The 20,939-nt window shown below is 35.4% G+C and overlaps 2 protein-coding genes across 2 annotated transcripts; both read right to left on the reverse strand.

Moving 5' to 3' along the window:
- Window positions 1–994: 994 nt before the first annotated feature.
- On the reverse strand, window positions 995–7,853 carry RB195_020642 (uncharacterized protein; the record flags this gene model as incomplete). The annotated part of the gene is made up of 10 exons (XM_064189021.1): window positions 995–1,072; window positions 2,291–2,371; window positions 2,456–2,594; window positions 2,674–2,781; window positions 3,529–3,662; window positions 4,761–4,862; window positions 5,353–5,435; window positions 5,564–5,688; window positions 6,868–6,988; window positions 7,691–7,853. The coding sequence occupies 10 exons, from the start codon at window positions 7,851–7,853 to the stop codon at window positions 995–997; spliced, it is 1,134 nt and encodes a 377-aa protein (XP_064044902.1).
- Window positions 7,854–9,632: 1,779 nt separating this feature from the next.
- Window positions 9,633–14,594, reverse strand: RB195_020643 (uncharacterized protein; the record flags this gene model as incomplete). Its single annotated transcript, XM_013442989.2, has 6 exons — window positions 9,633–9,720; window positions 10,180–10,256; window positions 10,616–10,717; window positions 10,827–10,978; window positions 12,629–12,760; window positions 14,510–14,594. 6 exons carry the CDS (start codon window positions 14,592–14,594, stop codon window positions 9,633–9,635), a joined length of 636 nt encoding a protein of 211 aa, XP_013298443.2.
- Between the last annotated feature and the right edge of the window lie 6,345 nt (window positions 14,595–20,939).

Below are 20,939 nucleotides of genomic sequence, written 5' to 3' on the forward strand. Positions count from 1 at the left end.
AAATTACAGTACTGAGATCAATATGTCCCAGGAGTTATTTTTATGCGGACATATGTGCCCCATCAATCGTGCAGGTAATCATGTTCAAGATAATACGATGAGTGCTCGCAATAGACGTCAGATTTTAAAAAAATGAAGCAACGAATAAAATAAAATTCTATTTATTGCTTGGTTTTTTTCTTCCTTTTAGAGAGGAGGGAATCTGAAATTTATTACAGATCATCATTCAGACATATCGAAACATATTTCATGTGCTGGATTTCTCGCAGCTTGAAAAAAAAAACACACACACCCATATTTGGCCCGAAAGGGTCCAGCCAAATCCAAGATCAAGAAAAATCTTACGAAGAACCCAAGCAACTAGAGATAAACAAGATAAATTTTAAAATTTCTTAAAATTTTTAAAATTCTAAAAGATCGACGCTAATTTCGTGCGAAACGTGCGCAGCCACTTTCGCACGTAAATCATTGTAGTATGAACGTAAATGATAACAATATTTACTTAGCCAGCAACTACACTGTAAATGGTAATTGGAAAAGATTAAATACAAAAGGAAAATAAATAAAAAGAACAAAACAATTCCATTTCTATAAACAATGATTTAATACAAGTTAACGATTAATTTAGAAACGTATATTGAACAAAATGCACATTTTCTGTCCTTAAAGATACAAAAATTTGGGCAAAAAGAAAAAAAAAACAAATAAATAACAATTACACCAGAAGCCGAAACGAGAAAGAAAGAAAGCGATCTATCATCTGATCGTAACATACTGTAGCAGGAGGGGAAAAAATTAGAAAAAAAAAAGAATTTGCAACAGAACATTAACGTTTATTGTTGCAGGGGTTGCAATTATTGGCAGCCCGTCACAACAACAGGAAACAATCGCGTTATCTAACGCTTGGCCGCCGAGATAGATGTGCTACAGCTGTAAATGACAGTACAAAGTCTACAAAACTACCACCGACCACCACCATTCTCCTTCCTTCTGTTTACGTCAATGACATCTCGAAACATTGCTGATAAAAACCTGTCTCCGTATCGACCGTATTGATTGAGCAGATACAGATCTGAAACGGATCAATTCTTAACGAAAATAAAGATGTAGACGTAAATTCTACTCTCAAAAACTCCAAGTCGTAGATCATTAAAGGGTTCTTAAACCGCAATAGAAACTAGCTTAAAGGCATCACCCCACGAATCTGAGGTGGTGCAGATTTCAGGTGGAGTATTCTTATAAGGGATAGTAGATTATCCAGAGAGGGGTGATTCCGTCCATTCCCTCCTAATTGCCGTAAAAAACGGCCGGACGATGCGGCGCCGCACAGAAAAATGAAAAAAAGAGAAGAAAATTGAACTCCTTGTAGAAAATAGAGCGCCGGAACGCTCGAAGCCGTATCTTCCGGGCCATTTTCTACGGGGAATTAAGAAGAAATGAACGGAATCACCCTCCTTCCCATAATCTACGACCCCGTATACGAATACCCCACCGGAAATCCGTACCACCCCAGATTCGTGGGGTGATGCCTTCAAACATGAAAAATTTTACGTATCAAAGCGAAACCAGAAATTCTTTGCACGTGTTGCGGAAAACCTAAGGCAAAAAAAAAACTTATGTAGATACCTACTCGCTTCTACTCATTAACCTGAGTTCCAACCTATCCCCCACCCATCAACCTTAAAGGCATCGTATCACAAAACTGACTACTTGGGGATCCTTTGAAAAAAAATTAAAGGTCCGAGTGTAGATTACGAGTAATCGTTCTAAAAAACCGCTCTACCATTGTACACGCGCCGCGTCCAGAGGCGAGCGGTCGAGAATCAATGAAGTCTCCTCAGTACCCTATTCAAGTAAAACCAATGAATAGGCTGCTGTAAGGATCAGAATGTGTACAAAGTGGCGCGTTCTAACGTACCTCGTAGGAACAAACGTCGTTCTCACGCCGTTTTTCAAAATGATTAGCGAGCATTGAGTGGGAGCATGCTCATACAATTAATCTATGTACACCCTGAACTCTATATTTTCCTACAGATTTTCCAGCTACGTAAGTTTCTTGATGCGCTGCCTTCAAAACAAACTCAGTGATTGCAGTTATACCAAAACCCCGTTTCTCACAAAAGATATGAATGAAAGAAATGAGAGAAAGATATGAATGGAATAAGAAGCAAGGAAAAAAAACGAGGTAAAATTGTGTAAGGCAAACTTTTCCAGAAACTATTTTTAGTGCTCACCGGTCTCATCGGGACCAGTTCTCGTGTCTTCACAATGGCTATACATACATACTCACCTTGTTAATATTAAATGTCCCGAAATGATAATCCTTGTACTCCTCCAGAATCACAGCAGCATCGAAAGCTGTCGGTTTGTCCTTAAAAAAGAGAGAAATAACCAAAAATTTCTCGTTTTCTTATCTCGATCGTACTTATATGCGATCAACATCGCCATACCGTACCCGATCAGCGTAGGTGCTCTTCATTAACGTCATATGCATTCGTACAGACGAATCAATTGTCGATATTGATTTTTCTTTTGTCGGTGATAATCCGGCAACCACTAGTTTTTTTCGAATCACATCACACATATTTTGTAGTCTAGAACTCGTTGATAAGTTGGAAAGTAAGTACAAGTACACGATTTTTTTTCTGGTAACTCGCATCTAGAGTATCTTACGGTTCTGATCGAATTCCTCCGTAGATCACTTTCACATTGCTTGGATCGTCTTCCCAAGTCTCCACTCCATTCACGTCGACTTCAAATGGTAGTTGAGGTAAGAGCGATCTAGAATAGACAACAATTTATAAGAAAAACTGATTTACAGAACACACTTAACAGCTGAAAACAAAAAAAAAACGAAGAAAAAAATGACCTAAAAATTTAGATGAATTTTCGTGCTTTTAAGTGCCAACGATAATCTTAGAAAAAAAAATTCTTCAATAAAAAAAAACAGTAAAAAAACTTCCAATAAACTGCTCAACTCTGTTTATTAATTTTAATGTTTAATATGAGTTTGTAATTTTCCTAGAAGTCCGATACGAGTAGGAAAATGTGAAACTGTACATTTTGTGGGTGAAGATTTATAAATATTTATTTATAAGGTTTCTTTCTGAAATAAATATTAGAATGATCTTATATGGGAGGAATTTTCCCAATTTTTCTGGAGATTGTGGGGACGCCACTAATCATAGCCTCTTCTAGCTATGAATTGATTGTAAATTAAATTTAAATTTTAGGTTAAATTTTAAATTTTTAAATTTTAATTTTTTAATTTTTTTTGAATTTTGATTTAAATTATAAATTATTTAGTTACGTATATATGTACTACTCAATTTTTTATGATGAATATGTGTGTTATTTTGTTGTTTGTATGCTCCGTTCATACACATATGGATCATCATGTAAATAAATAAATAAATAAATAAATAAATAAATAAATAAATAAGCAAGTAAGCAAATAAACAAATGATGGTGCTACACCTAATCTAATTTCCCTATTGCATTACGTCGTACGGTAAGGATACATCTTACGTGATCTCATCCCGACAGCCGTTGATCACGTCGCCAGCCTTCTTCTTCTCCTCATCGTCGAACAACCATAGAACGCACACAGTTATATGTAATTTGATCGGTGCTGTGAAAAGTTTCGGATTCCTCGAATCCTCCTTAAAAACGTTAGCATCATAAGAACGAGGGATTCTATGTGGACAAACGTACAACTGTTCCTGAAACGTATCAGACATACATGTCACCCGAAAAAAATCACAACGACACGAAGACACGTATAATCGTTGTAAAGTTGAACTGACGAGTTCAAATGAGTTTAAAAATCTGCGGAACAGAAAAAAAACCTAGAAATAAAAAAAAACCAAAAGAGATAAAAGAACGAAAATTGAAAGCAACACTTTACCTATTTCAACTAGGAACTTTTTGCAAGGGTGAAGCAAATTTTTCTAGAATTTTACAGAATTTTTTCCAGAATAGAAGAGGAAATTCTACCTATCTACTGCTGTATTATTCGCCTACAAAAGGCGTCTTCGCAAGAAATTCCTTCGCTTTTATTTTTCACTGCTATCGCTATTCAGATGCACGAAGAAAAGCACATTTGAAATAAAATTCAACAAAAAAAAAAAGCTAAAATAAAAAGGAGAAAAAAGCGGGAAAAAAGGAGCCTGACAATCTTCCAAGACAATTTATATCTCCACTTAATTATTATTCACTTGTTAACTTGGCTAATTCATCTGTGAATTTGAAGAATGTCGGGAAAAGTTTGATAGGTATTTTTGGTTAAATGTGGAGACTATGATCTTTGGTATTAGAATTTCCTATTAATTAAAAATTCATGGACATTGATGGGCGAAAATAGCATAGTTGAGTCAAAACGCGATGAAGCACGGCGCAGTCTCGTAAGCGACTGCGCTCGAAGCGGTGCGCGAGTGTAGCGATCAGAATCCAAGGGGGACCCTTGCTGACACCGTTCCTCGCTGTAGTTCGCGAAGGTCCCATTTCGACTCCGAGTCCGCACCGCTTCGAGTGCAGCCGCATACGCAATTGCACCGTGTTTCATCGCGTTTTGACCATACTATAGGTTAGCATTAACCCTTTCGTTCGTTTGAGTAAAATTGAAAAAAATGTGAAATTAATTATTCCCTCGGAAAATATTTGTCAACATGTTTGTGTTGAATGTACGCAACTGCAGAACACGCAACTCAGCACATAGCAATGTAAAAAGATGAACTGTGTAGTGATTAAAAAAAACCAACCGGTACACGTTCATTCGCTATCACCGCCTCTTTGAACATTTCGAACGCTTTGATCACTTCCGGAGAACTGCATGGAATAGCGATAAAATGTGTAAGTGGCGCCTGGGAAGAATGTCTTTTCAACAGGGATTACTGTAGACCTTTCAAAAAAGCATAAATACTCAACATACAGAAATTTCGTCCAAAGAAAAATCCTTAGAAAATATTTTGAGCTTCTCCAAACCGGTTTAATTGGATTATTTTCTTTTATAAATCTTTCCTACTCCACTTTATTTAAGAAATGCTTAAGATACGCTTCCTAATCTTTTCCAGAATAGGTAAAGAAGAAAAGAAAAGCGAAAAAAACCAATAGCTAACCAATAGAGCCTCTTTTCTCTATCAACAAGAGAATAGAAATCTCCGCAATGATTTTTAGGGTATAAAAGATCTGCTCCGGAATGATTTTTAGGGTATAAAAAAAGCATAAAAAGTGTAAAATTTACTCAAATACTCAACACTTGTGCTGTACTGTGGTTCTAGATTACGTTCCAGAATTACAGTACAGGATACGATTACCATAAATCAAATCCTTAAGACAACATGAACAACTTACGGTTCTTCTCGCCTCCGCCACTAGTAGTTCAATACGATCCAGGCAACGTTGGACATTCTCAAGACCAGCGAATGATTTGATTTCTAAACAACAAAAGGAAAATACAAATAAAATTAAAAAAACAACAACAAATAATTGAATCCGTAGGAGGAAGAGTTAAAGATCCAAGTAGTCAAATCCGTAAAAGATTAAGGATCCAAGCCATACACACCAACATTCCCCGTTTGACCTTTACGCGGTATTGTAAGTCGACATTGTGTGGATTCTTCCAGTTCTCTTCTCATTGTTCCTCGTAGGCCAACAAGTTTCCCGTGAAACGCTGCTGGTACATATATTCTGGAATTCATCGATATTTCAAAAAGATCTCATTTTAAGGAAAAGAAAGGAGTTGTTGATCGCATATTTGAGACATTTACACAGCCTGCTGTCATGTTTTACTGTCACAAGATCTATCTCTGACAGAGTACAGAGTTAAAAATGAGAAATGTGGAAAAAATGTCTTCAAGTTTTCCGCATGCTGTTGTCAGTTTAACGAAACAAGTAAAAAGGAAGTTGACATGAGCTCATAGTTGACATGTCAGCTGAGCAGATTGTCATCATGTGCACTCGATTGTCACATTTTAAATTAAAAAAAAGAAAAGTAATCTTTAGTCAAATAAAGTCAAAAAGTAATCTTTCGTGATTTTTCTCGAAAAAAAAAACCCCCATACTGTGTAACAAATCACCATAAACATAGGAATAAGAAAAAAGTAAAAATGAAGAGAGAGTAAGAGTAAGTAAAAGTGAACTACGTATAAGTATAAATAATTAAGTAAATAATAATAATAATAATTAAGTATAAATAATTTGGTTACAGGGTTGAGAATCCCATTATTCAAGTCACTTTTGAGGTTTCTGAGGTTTTCCTTTCCACGAACTTCACTCAGTTTTCGTTGAAATCGTTGATTCTAAAAAAAAACCTAAGAAACACCAAGAATTTTTCCGTGACCAAGAAAACATATTTCGGAAAGTGTAAACAACGCAACAAAAGGTAGAAAAAAAACTGAAATCAACTTCAAAAACATTCTTAAACATTTCTAGTTCTTCATGAAGATTTCTTCGCGTAGAAAAGTTATTCTATCATGCATCTAATTCAAATTTTTCATATTTCTATTTTCTATTTCATAATCTCAAATTGCATAAGAAAGTGCTATCGCCTTTGTATCACAATGGTAGATCCAAAATAAATTATGCAAATTATGTAAACCTGATTCAAGGTATACTTTAAGAGGAAATTCTAAGCATTCCCTTCAAACATAAACCTCCTGGAATTCTCCATTTTCCGTGAGTTGCCCTCAGATGAAGAGAAGTGACGCTTCAAAGCGTCACGCGTCACAGCGATGAAGAAATTTTTCCAGCAAACAAAACACATTTCAATGTCAATGCATGGTGACTAAGAGAACTCTTTCCAGGAAAAAAACATTAAACCATGAATTTAAAGCTCTAAAGTGATGTAAAATACCAGAAAACACCCACTCTGCCATAAATTTCCCTCCTTCGTACGTGACTCGAGGATCGCTGTCACATATTTTTCGAATCGGTACCGTAGGCGGCACACTTTCATCTGGTGACTGACGTCCTCGTTTCGCAGGTGTATCTGATTATGTGGTCTCAGATCAAATATAATTTATCAATGTGATGCATCATTAACCAAATCGAATTCAGTGAAATTTCTACAGAAATTGTAAAAATATAATGTACGTCCTCTGTCCCTCAAATTTTTCAAGATTCGTTTCTGGAAGTATCCGTGACAACCATACTAAAGCGTAACAACAAGATTTGCCATTTTTGAAACAGGTAACTCCCCTCAAAACAAAAAAGGAACAACTCAGAATTTATGAACGCGTCCTTTTCTTTCGAAATTTTTTTTAAAAATGGAGTAAAAAAAATAGAGCAGACAGGTAATCGGGACTTTTGTAAAATAGTGAAAAATAAAGTTTCATCTGTCCTTGTCCAAAATTTTTAGAGAATATTTGAGAACAGGAAATATATAAGTAAAAATAAAGAAAAATACATACGAAAAAAATACGGAAAGTAAAAAGTAATACGAAAAAGAAATACAGAAATAATAGTAATAAATAAAAAAGTGATAATAATAAATAGAAATAATAGTAATATAGAAGTACAGATATAAGAAGTAAGTAAATAAATCAACTAATAAGTACAAATATAAACAGATGTATTTCCAACGTAGAAATGGGAAGCTTCTGGTAAATGCGTGTAGTTGATAGCAAAAAAAAAACAAAGTATCAAAACAAAAAAAGAAATTGAAATTTTTCTTTTGCTGAATTTAACTAACCGTCCACCGCGCACGGTTCATCCTCTTCAAACTCGTCCGCGTAAACATCAGGCGTGTCGCCAGTCTCTCCTATATCACCGGGAGCGTTTCGTTTATACTCGTTACGACGATATACACGATTCCCAATCCGGTACGTTTCGGCATATAGCGGGAATGACGTCATCGAAAAAATTGCGGATAAGAGAAGAAAGAACGATGACAAAGAAAAGAAATGAAAAAACAAAGAGTAGAGTAGATGGAACCTTACTTAAATTTGAAAAAATTCAGCAAATTTTCTTACATCCAACGAAAACTTACTCGAGAATCCCCCGTAACCGCTATTGATGCGACTATGTGGGACTCAGTTGCCCGCGTTGCTCCCTCACTAACCAATAATTCACCGATCGACAAACACATTATTACTTCGCACATTTTTTTTTCTGTTATACATTACAGGGAGGACAAGTTATTTCCCAACTGGATTATGCAAATAGTATAGTACAGTTACGGCGAAAAATAAACATAGAAATGAATACAATCTATTTTTCTACCTACCTTCTCTTTTTTTTCCCTCAAAAACTTCGATAAAATTAAAGGATAAAGTCGTCTGGCGTTAATCAATCCGCTTGGGACCTTCGCCACCACGTTCACTTCAATTCAGAATCGTTTGAGGTTTACGAACGTGTAACTGGCCCATACAATGACTTGCGGGGGCTGCCGATATATTATATATTTCATTTTTATTTTTTATCTTATTTTTTTATCATTTTGTTTTTATTATATATTTTCATCCTCCCAGAGTCTCGAAGCAATTTATCGACCCCGGAGGGATGAAAGGCTTGCTGAGCACTAGGGCGGACTCGAACCTACGATCGACCATGCAGGAAGCGGAACCTCTAACCGCTACACTACACCTGCCCCGAAAATTCCGATACTTACGAGAATAGGAGGCATCGCAAAGGATCGGAAACGTTAATTTCTCATCTCGTTGATAAATATAAATTTTTTTCTCCCCAAAATTAGAGTAGAAAAATCGGTGATGTCGAATATAGAGTACTTATAAGAGATCGAAAGAAGAATCATAAGAACTTAGCAATTTCTCCGGAGTTTTGAAAGAAAAACAGAATTTTTGCACTGAGTGGACGCATTTGAATTTAAAATTTGATTAGAGAGAACCTTTTTTCCAGAAAAAATATCGGCTTTGCTTGAATTTTACGAAGAAATAATTAATTGAAACTAATCAGCTTCGGCTAAAGAAAGCAATTAGCTTAGTAATTAATTATTCGTTGGGAATTAACCCATACGACCGCGACGCGTCCGCTTCCCACATTTCCCGGCTTGTCACGCACGCCACTACCTCAATCGAGTGCGCGTAGCGGTCGACCTCGTAAACATAAGTGCCATGACCTAAGGAAACTGCTAACCGTCAACATAATTTCATGGAAATTTAATTAACCATGGGAAACGAAATTCCCACGAATTTTCCTACACGTTCACGAATTTCACGAATCTCAATCCATACGCAACGACAATTACAAAGCAACGAAACTGTAGAGGTATTCTTCTCGTATAGTAACGAATTTAAAAGAAAATAAAATTAAAAAAGTAAGCTAATCACTTAGTTCATTTATTATTAACATGAGCGAATCCCAACTCACAATAATCACAGCTTCTTCAACGCCTGTTCACATAGTAACGGCAGGTATGTTAGTAAGTATAAAATTGGCAAATATAGCAACAATATTAAAACTTGAAAGAAACATATGACAATCACAACAATCAAACAATCGATCAATACAGATCGACCCTGCAGTTCATTTTTCTGCTAAAGATAAAGTCAACAATAATGTTCTAATCGAATCAAATTTGAGTTGAAGTAGCAAATCAAGATTACTAGTAAATTTGAGTGGTAGACAATTGGACTAGGATATCAAAATAGTGAGTGAGGCACGGATAATTTCATCTATGATTCCTCTACTATTGTTGCGATAGCTACTAGTGCTCGTTCCACTTCATCTTCACACATTTCTGACTGTACCATTAAACGTGCGCTGAAAATGAAAAATTTCTAAACATTAACATAGAAACTGAAATGATTTTTGATTTTTTTCACATTACAAAGACGGGAAATCGAGTGAAATGTGATTCCAGAAGATTTTTTTACACCTATTTCAATTCTATAATCACAAAGCGAAACACTTTCCGAAGAATCCAAGAAAATAAAGTATCCATGTGTAAATTGAAGAATCCAGAAATTTATTTCTCATTCATTCCAGTTCTATGCTCCGTAAGCGAAAAACTTCAAGTAATGTAAGAAAATGAATATCCACAGCATTTTTGCAGAATTTTTGAGCCATTAGAAGAAAATAATCAAAATCTGAGATAATCGATCGGAAAAAATGCCAAAAATTGTCCAGCTATTGAAATAGACTCAAGTCAGGGTGGAATAGTAGAAAAATTAGTGGGAAAAAAACAAACTTTAAAAAAAAAAGAGTAAAACAAAACTTCACCTCGGAGTAACTGGGAACATCTCATCCTTTTCCAGGTATCGAGCACGTGTAATCATAATCGACGACTCATCAAAGAGCTGTAAGGGAAATTTCAGTATTTAGCATTCAAGAACAACATGTGATTATTAAAGGATAAATATATTCAGGAAATTTCTCGGAACACAATTTTTGCTTTGCAAAAAATAAAGTCAAAGAGAAAATCATGAAATTCTATAGGTATCAGGTTTTTCTTCAAGGAAAAAACAACCAGATTCAAAAAATAGCAAAAAAAAAACGCTAGTTGACTATAATAGAACTTTGTCAGACATTTCAAAGACGTAAGAAAAAGGAAGGTACTACGTCGACGAAAAAAGCTGTCGAAAAGTAAGAGAAAAATGAAAAAAAAATAATTTAAAAAATACTTCAAAAAAGCAATTCTACTCAATATTCAAATTACCTTGTCAACTAGTGCATCTAATTTCTTCTCAGCATCTTTCCCATTGTATACGATATGTTTCATAGGGCTTAATTCAACTCCTTGAACGGCGAAATTTGTTCCCTAAAAATCTCCTGTTTTCCAGATCACCCACGGTGTGATTGGTCAGAATTAGCACGTTTTTTTCTCCACGTCCGAGACGTACGTGTTTTTATAATACGTATTGAATTACCTCAAACGCAGCTTCTAAACCACGGTGTACAGCAACTGCAAATCGTTGCACTCTTTGTACTCTTTCCGGTTGTTCCTTGATAATTCGAAGGCCTTCACTGGCTGCTGTCGCCAGTAGTGGAGGTAGAGACGCAGAGAAACAGTATCCTAAGCCTGAAATGTGACAAAAATCAAAAATATCAACAAGATTCTAACTATTATTATGAAACGTTATATATCTCCAAACGTTAGTTATCTACAAATGAAAAGTTTCAAAAATGAAAAAAAAATCTAAACAAATAAATACAGTACAATACAGAATAAAAATCCCAAAAATAAATATAAATATAAATAATAAATAATATAATAATATATAATAAATAAACACATAAATTACTAATAAAAATCAGTCAATAAAACAGAGAATAAAAACTTCAAAATTTCATGACGTGATCAGTCATCGGAAAGCTAAGTAAGTTTCAATTTATCATTATAAGAAGAAGTAACATATTTATTTATATTATTTATTTATTTATTATTACTTTACTACTTATAACTCTTACTATTATTACTTTATTTGTTAAATATTATTTTACTACCTGTTAGTCTTACTATTACTATTTTATTACTCTTTTCGAGTTTAAGCAGTTATTAAAGATCTATTGCTGTTCTCGACCACACATTTTTGAATCAATTTTCTCTGATCACTTTCTCTTACAAAAGACGTTTTCTTTTTTCTTACCTTTTTTTGCGAAAAAATGTTAAAATCTTGAATCTATTTCACATGGTTACGTAGATGTTTGCAGATGTATTGCAAAGGAAGCACAGATGACGTTTCTCTAATTTTTCTTGCAATTTTTTCTCGCGAAAAAATGTTAAAATGTTGCATTTAGATCTAAATATCTTACATAATTACGTGTTTGCAGGTGAATTACGTAAGCAACATTATCGGATGTGCGCGAAGTTTGACACAATATTCCCCTGGCAACAGGTTTCACTTACAGATTGATTCAATCAGTAGGAAAAACGTTAACACGCATGATTCCGCCGTCATTGCCTATAGTTCTACGGCTGATTCGTGGCATTCGTGCAAAATCAGGAGCTAGCTTTTTTTTAAAAGCAAATCGGGCGGAGCTTCAAGTTTACAACAGTCATTCGCTAGAAAATGTGATCTCATCAAGATCTGGAGGAGTTGTTCGGGACGAAAAAAAAAAGCAGCGAGATAGTTACGGTCCTTCTCCTACCATCTCCATCTGGAAGTCTTTCTTTCTTGATTTCTGCCCTTTTTTTAATTTCCCAAGTTTCACACAGTATTCTTCTTTTTCCAGCGAAATTAAAGGGGAATCACGCGCTATAAACCTTCCTTTTTTTTCGAAAAAAGCGAAGATTATGTAGATACGACCGTACGAAAGCACATGACTGGATTTATTGGTCAAAAAGCCCACTGCCTCTGTAATCCCTGCAGAACCTGAGAACACATATGTATATGTAGATAACTGGGCCATAAAGGCAACTGTGAACCTTGTTAAAAAGTTCCCAAATCACAAAACAAGTATGCAGGGATACCCGGGCGAACATGTGACCACCATAATCCTACGGATTATATACTCTGCAGCGGTTTCATTCATGAAATGGAAATGTTAATCGTACGAAAAGAATCACAATCCATTAATTCTTTGATTTAAAAAAAAGTGTAAAAATGAAGCAAGATGTGGTTTGATCTACATTCAGATCAACTGGTTTAAAAGCGATAGTTTAGAAAAAAAAACAATGCAAAAAAAAACATTACGTAATGAAAACACATGCACAGTAAACAAGTTTTACCTGAAAGTCTCTGATGTCCCACCACATACGATCTTCCCACACAAAAACCACCAGTCGATGCCATTGCGTTTTCCAACGATCCCATCACCATGTCTACATCCAGAATCGGCACACCAAAATGTTCTGTCACTCCTGAATTTAAGTGAAAAAAATCAATGTTAAGACAAAAAAAAAAGAGCGGATGAAAACTGTCGGAGTGTAACATCCATTATAATATTTGTTACATATATTATACATATATTCTGTCTCGTATATTATAAATAAGTGTAAATACTAGGTAGGTCCAATAAATTTCTTTCCACGGTCGTCAACACTTTAATTCGCAGCAACTTGTGTCCTAGGCCAGCCAAGAAAATCAAGAATCTACATACATCGATGGTCAGAAACTACTGACTATTCTGACTACAAGCTTGACTGGAATATCTTTGTTATTCAAGTGGAAAAAATAAGAAAAGTAAGAGAAAATAAGAAGTGTAGGAAAAAAAAACTTAGAAACGTAGGAAAGAAAAAACAACCTAATATATAAATAAACATATAAATGAAAACTCGGGAAGAAAACACCTATGTGTCTCTCTATCTCTACCTATGCATACTATTGAAGATAATTAGAATAAAACAGAGATTCTAACAATCGCTGCGGAAACGTACGCATGCTCCACGTTCCGCGCAAGACCAACGTTATGAAACGGCTACAAAGACGTTGTGAAAAAGTGATATATTCAGTAATGTTGTACTTTTTACGCTCTTTACAATATTTAATCCAACACACAAGAAAAAATCCACTTGTAGAGCAACCTTATTAAACAAATTTTGATCCTCGGATGTGAGGAGACAATGATTTCAAACCTTAAGAGAACTTTAAGGGAGACTATCGATAGTAGATTCATTATTCTTATAAGCTATTACTTTATTTTGTTTTTTTTTGTAATTTCACTTTTTTTTATTCTTTTCTATTTATCATATTGTCATAAGTGCTGTAAACAGGGTTGAACACCGTTAGATCTATTCAACTTCTCTAATTAAAAAGTTCTGCACCGTCCATACGAACAAATCACGAAGATCTATTCGATGTAGGTTCGAATGAAAATAGCCAAGAACACAAACAAACAAACAAGATTTTTTAATTGTTCTTGATTTTAGGATGTCACGTGGGGGAAAAAATTCCCTACCGGAAATGTTAGAAAGAATTCTCGTGACTGCTGAGGAGGGGGAAAAAAAAGAATCGTCATCATAGCATTCACACGAGTTAGACGATGAGGTCAATGTGATGATTACGATGCGACACACGTGTACATAAACCAAACTCGTAGACTTCAACGAGAACCGGATGTAGTAAAGGAAAGCAGAAAACCACGCCGCCACGCCCCCAATCGGTGACTTTGAAAAGGTGAGGTGTCGAGCACGTGGTGTCCGCTACGGTTTTGTGCCTATTTGTTTCCAGTATATAATCCACTCCTCGCTTGATTCTTTCAGGATCGTTGATCAGGGCCATCGCTTTCCTTAGCCTTATCAGTACGCCTTCTAACCCACCCCTAACTACCAGTTTCTTTTAAAATGAAGTTTTTATTTTTGTTTGTAATTCTTAGATTTTTGTTTCTACTTGTCATAAATGTAATCATAACCCACTATGTCTCATTTCTAGTTTCTCATAGACGCAAAGCAGCAGGTGAACTTCAACTCTAAGTGGTGAAAGAAGGAATTTTTCATATTTTCCGGTCAGTCTCACTTGTCAATTTGCATATTTTATATTAAAAACTCTATGCAAAAAATTTACAACACTATGGTTCCCACTTAGGTCAATATTTCAAGCACTCGTCACGAAATATTCTCGAATTCTGGACATTAGAGACACTCTGATAATCCAAAATCAGCTTCTCAAACCCTGTTCAACCTCAAGAATTAGGTCATGAATAAATTTTACGGCAAAACTGGCTCGGCTTGCAGCTTCTACCCGAAGAGGATCCATAAATGGAAAGTAAAAATGAGTACGTTGTCCACAATGACTGTCCATGACATAGATGACTTCACCTCATTCTCATACTGTTTTTAGAGGTACTGTTTTTGGAAACGATCACGAATGATCGTCCGCGATTGCACTAACTGTCTACCCATAACAGGCATAGTTAGGTCAAAACGATATGAAGCACGGACAGTTGCGTAAGCGACTGCGCTCGGAAGCGATGCTGTGAAGACAGCGATTGGAATCGAGGTGGGATCATGGGGAATCGCAGAGATGAGTGACGGTAGCGAGTATCCTTATACGATCCCAATCGCTACGCTCCAACGCGCCGCTTTGAGCGCAGCCGCTTGCGCAATTGCACCGTGCTTCATGTTGCTTTGACTCGACTATAACTGGATACGCTCAAGCACATGGAGATCCGAAGAAAATCCTGTGACTCTTGCCTTTAAGACTTAGGATTCACTGGATTTTCCGGAAGGGACTAAAAAACGAACGGTACCTATGCTTGTTACTGCTTGTTTATCCACCCACTAGAGAAACTCGTCCAAGTTTTGGACCTTGCACCAAGGTAGCTCCTTTCCACGCTTTTATTCTCCATTAAGTAGCACCAATACCATCCAAACGGCTCGATATTTGAACTGTGGACGAGTTGCACCGAATGATTGAGGACGTCTATACGGTGGTGGTGGTGACCAGCTTCCATTGTATTAGTTATGCGAAACTTTCCTAATCGACGTATACATCACGAAAAACGCTTCGAAAACACAAAGCACAGCAAAACTATCTCCTTCTTACTAGAAATCGCTATGTATAAACGACAGATTCAAAGTTCGATACGGCTTTGTAGTGGTTAAACAAGCTTTTACTGTAGCACAGCACGAAATCGTGCAACAGGAAAAGCAGGACTGAGGGAAATCATCAATGGCGCCATTGTATACTCGTAACTACTCAACTAGGACTTGTATCTTCCTACAATTTGTATCCTTAACCACTCTGAGCTTCTACCTACGTACCAGTGGTTGAATTGCATCGAAACCAACAAAAATCGCTTAGCGTTCAGACAGGAAGATCGTTGCCATTTCTACACCAGCCAAACCAACCGTTAGTTGAATTTGTGTCAAGCGGTTGCGTCCGTTTATCCGTCGCATCCGTAAATCCGCGTAAATATCCCTTTGTGTTCAAGTTTGTGTTGTTATTGAGCATGAAGTACAGTAAGGAGTTTGAGTAAGGTGGAAAGCGTATTCTGACGTATTGAATACGGTAGGGATCTGAGAGGTATCGATCATACATAGGTGCGAATCCCCCTGAGTCCTCCTCAGGGGGATTCGAGTCCTGAAGGGGTCTAGGTCATGGGGTGCAGCTCAAATGATGAACATTTCTTTGCCAGCCGTCCAAAGGTGATGGGACCCTTTCACGAACCGTTCAAAAGTAAAAGGGTCCCTTCACCAACCGTTCAAAAGTGAAAGGGTCAGAGCAACGGTTCCGATGATCGCGTGTGTAAGGTATCGATGAGATATCTTGCCGCCAATACCAAAACGCATGGCGATAGTACCTCATCTTTTGTTTACCTTTGTTCTCTGCAGTTGTATGTCCAAAGATAAGGCTGCGGTGACGGCACGTTACGCAGTCTTATCCATGCACTTTTGTTGTTGTTGTTTTTTTTAACAGTTGTTTACCATCTATAATTGCTATACCTGTTATGCCAATCTTACTGTAACCGCTCTTGATTCACGTTTACAAGAGAATGAATCCATTCGATAGAACTTAGAGTCTTGAACAATATGATCTCTCTGATGATGATAATAATAATCTTATATGATCTCTCTAATTCTTTAAAACATCTTTACTTAACTCATCCATAGTCAAAAATTGCAGGCTTTTTGACTACGAATGAGCACTACGGTAACACAGACCCACCAGCATCTCTTCCCGCCGAAGACGAGAAGGATAGTTTCGAATTAGGGAAAGGTCAAAATAAGGGCTGTTCTCGGTTTCACCAATAACAACGAAAAGTGAAAAGCTTCCCAGAAAGAACCGATTTGCACTGCTGCCTTTTTTTGCATTGTAAGCATTCAGAGTTTAAAACTTTGTGGTGAACGGGAGGAGAAACCTGACCCAGCAGCATCTCCGCCTATGAACAAAGAAAAATCCATCAGTCACACACTTATTTCCACCATTGAGCCTACATTCAGGCATAGTCGCTTAGCGTTCGTTCACCTATAGCAATTTCTCATGGATTCACATTGCTGTCCTTAACTCATCACACTAATAGGATCAGTCATAATTTTCACATTATAAAAATCCCCGAAACGAGGATCAATAAAAAATGATTCTCTAAAATTTAAGGGCTAGAAAAAGAACGCTGTGCGCAAAGACAAAGGTAATTGCTGTTTACTGCCAGAAAAAAAAAATTATTCCCTCATTAAGAGACCTTCAGATTCAGAAAGAGATTCAGAAAGAAAGAAATTCAGAAAGAGATTCAGAAAGAAATTCTTTTTGAGATATGAATGACGCATAAGAATATGTATGCGAGAAATTAAACTTTTTTTGGCAACCTCCCCCTATGCACAAGTATAAAGGGCAGCCGATCAGCTACTACTTTGAGGTCGGGGACCAGTTCTCGCACTGGTCTCTGTTGGTATTTGAGGAGTTATTGTGTTGTTAAGCGAATTAATTCTATAACATATAAACTTTAGATATTGATCTCAGATATTCTCTTTTTATGTAGAGCGTAATTAACATCAACAACTCTCTTTAAAGTGATTTTTAATTTTATTTTTGAAGTCTCTAGTTTTTTTTAACGTTTCTAAACTCCTTTCATCTACGGCATATTCTTAATTGTCAAGAACTGTTAAAACCGCTTGCATAGAGTCGATAATACGTCCACATATCAATTCCATGGCGTAATCAGTGTCATTAGAAATTGTTCTCTGAAAAGCACTACACCGAGAGAATCGTTTCCTGACGACGAAATTTTCTGTTTTTTATTTTTCTGTGTTTTTTTTTCTCAAAATTTGTTTTCTATGTTACATGAAACAATTAGCATAGACATAGAACATGTCACCTATTAAAATGCATGAACATGCATCGCTTCGGGCTCACCTTATAGCTTTCTTGTCTTTCGAAGCATTTTATTATACAGCACATAAAAACGCAATCACTAGCGTCACATGTCTTCTACTATTTCTTTCATACAACTCCTTTCATCGTAATTAGTGCAAATGCACAAATTTCTATCGCAGAGCAGACGAGACGATCCAGAGACAAAAGAACGCCTTTTGTAATCGTCGTCGTTTGTTTATCTCCCCTCCACCCAACGGTTCATTGTACGGTTCTCGACTTATCAACTTAAGCAGGCAAAACAAAAGATATTCCCAGCGTACTGTCGTTACAGTTTCATAGGGTCGTTACAGTTTTACTTTCCTGATCCGGCCAATATTAATCCTGCACCCCGCTCCACGTTCCTCCATATTTACGCTTTAAAACCCTTCAATGAAACCCTCGACAAGTACGGTTACGTTATTTTGGCGTATTTTTTCCTCTTGAGGTAAGAAAATTCACGTAAATTTAACACTATCACGATGTTTCTCGAGATTCCACGCCACCTTAATTTTTGTAATTATTTTTGATAACCCGTAAGATTCTAGCAACCTAATGTAAACCATAATTTGCCTTCAATTTCCTTAATTATATATATATTTCAATTCCCTTAACTATATTTGTAAAGTTACAGATTTAAAAGGGGTGTTCGTTACATTTTTTTACCATTCCTGACAAAAATTCATGACTCATATTGTGCTTTGAAGAAAATCCAAATTTCGTTGACAAACGATAAAATTTCTCGAATCTTCCGCATTGGTAGAAAAAAAAAGCCGTTACGCATCAACTCCACTCTTTTATAAAGTATCCATAACTCTATAAACAAAATCATTTTAACTTCTCTCTTCCTTTCATATTTATTATTACTTGTTATATTTATTTGTTATATTTATAACCATGACCCTTGGGGTCACTTTAAAGACTCTAAACTAGCGCTCTTAGTGATTACACTATCCTATTGCAGAACTAGAACGACCATTTTTCTAACCTATTCGCAAAACGAGTATCATCATGCTATGATCATAATTATTTATTATTAGTTATTAATCGTTGTTATTTATTACCGCGCTGCGACAGTCCGACAAAAGAGAAATCGCTCTTGAGACAACAATGAGCTACATACAATTGTCCAGGCGAATAAATTTTTTAGCAGCACTTCTTCGCTTTTTTTTTTAACAAGTCCTCAAAGCTTATTTAATTGGCAAAATTCTGGTACCACTGCTGATAGGTATTCACTTGATTTCAGTATTCGAAAATTTCGTTTTAGAATTTTTCTAGAATTTTTGAAAAACTTGGCCTGCTCTGTTTATCCTGAATAAAACCTGGTATGAATAATTTCCTCTTATAGCAGTCAGAAAGTGTTCACAAATTTCGTTTTAAAAATTTTAATTTTTTTTTGAAAAAATTGATCTGCGCTGTTTATCTTGAATAAAACCAGCTATGAATAATTTCCTCTTATAGCAGTTAGAAAGCGTAAATCGTAGAAAAAATAAATAATAAATAATAAATAAATCTCCACAAAAATTAAGTATATCAGATAAAGATAAAAGTAGAGATAAAGTAGATATGCATGATAAACTACAATATATAACGCAGCGTTCGATAATGTATAGTATATGATAAAATATGTTGCTGATATTAAATGTTCGATTATAATTCTTCTCGAAAAAAACATTTCCACAAAAGTACAATTTTTATGTAATTCATTCACCTTTTTATTTGTTTATAAAATAGATCAATGGCGTTCATTCACGAAAAAAAAGCAGGCTTCACACTTTACTGCACATATTTATATTATTATTATATTAAAGCAGTAAAAATTATTAGATAAAGCGATAACGAAATAACCTTCTTATGCGATAAATTTCAGCAAATTTTGAACGTCTTAACATTATTTTATTTATTTATTATTAGTTTATTATTTATTATCGTTCTAGAAAACCTCCCCGTCCTTTTAGTATCAATTATTCACCGGTTAAAATATTTAATTATTTAAAAAAGAGGTGTGTCTGCCATAGTTAGCCACTGGAACCAGATGTAACAAATTGTAACACGGTTCCAAATCGTTCTCATGCAAAGAAATTTTCTAATCACTGTTCTCTAATTCTCTTAATAACCCAAGAAATGGTTTTTTCCTTTTTCCAGGAAATGTGGTGTATGAAACAAATCGAATGATAGAATAAACGAAATAATGCAATAACGTAATAAACCCCGTACGAGATTTCAATGTCATTTCACATTAGAAAAAGGAAAAAACTCATTAATACGTAGCGCTGCTAATTTTAACGGGAAAAAATTCTTGCAATAACTCTTCGGTCATACTTCTACGATTAGGAAATCGTTAATTTCTCTGTTATGCAATTACACTTGCACCTTAGTGTTTTTCTCCTGACGACTGAACAAAACACGTCATTTTAAGCAAAAAAAAAAATTTCAACAGTTTCCTTTAAACTAGAAACATCTCACCGAGGGTTTTCACCAAAATTTCATTCGATTTCTGCTAGAATTCTAATAATGTCGTTTTTTTCTGTGAACGATGAAACATTGCTAGAACAACAATAACAACATCATGAGAAAAGATGAGAAATTTGCTATTATAAGGAAGTTTTGACGCTCTACCGTGTCATACCATTTCTTTTTCCCAATTGATTCATAGCCTGTGACATCTGGGAAGAAGGAGGTGGTGATAGCGGATGGCATCATATGTACATACGTTTACTCAACCATAACTGCGCGAGATTACTGTAATTCATTGTAATATGCTCCGAACTATTTTTATCTTGAATAATCTATTGTTATTTTCCCTAAATACATCGCTTTTCCAAATACTTTTCAGTAGAAAAATTTTAGAATTTTGTTTTTAGAAAAAATAGAAAAATTTTTTGTGCACTCTTCAAATCAAAAGTACTCGTACTGCAAACTGTATTTTTAATATTTAAAAAAGTTACATATAACATTTCCAAATATTTTTTGTTTATATGTTTGTTTATTTATTTAATCAAATAAGCACCAATGGTGCATCAAAAAAGTAAGCTATATTATGTTCGAGTTCGAAAAAAATTTTAGAGAATTTTTTTTTAGAAATTTTCTTAGTTTTCTGGAAATAAAAACTGACACGGTCCATGTGACAAATAAGTCAAGTCGAATCATCACTCTGGAAATCTTTTTGAAATCAATTTTAATGGCTCCGCTTCTAGCAGAATATTCGGAAGAACGACTTTCTTTCCATAGAATTCTCAGGCTATCAACACT

Source organism: Necator americanus, chromosome II (genome assembly GCF_031761385.1).
Source record: "Necator americanus strain Aroian chromosome II, whole genome shotgun sequence".
Classification (NCBI taxonomy): domain Eukaryota; kingdom Metazoa; phylum Nematoda; class Chromadorea; order Rhabditida; family Ancylostomatidae; genus Necator; species Necator americanus.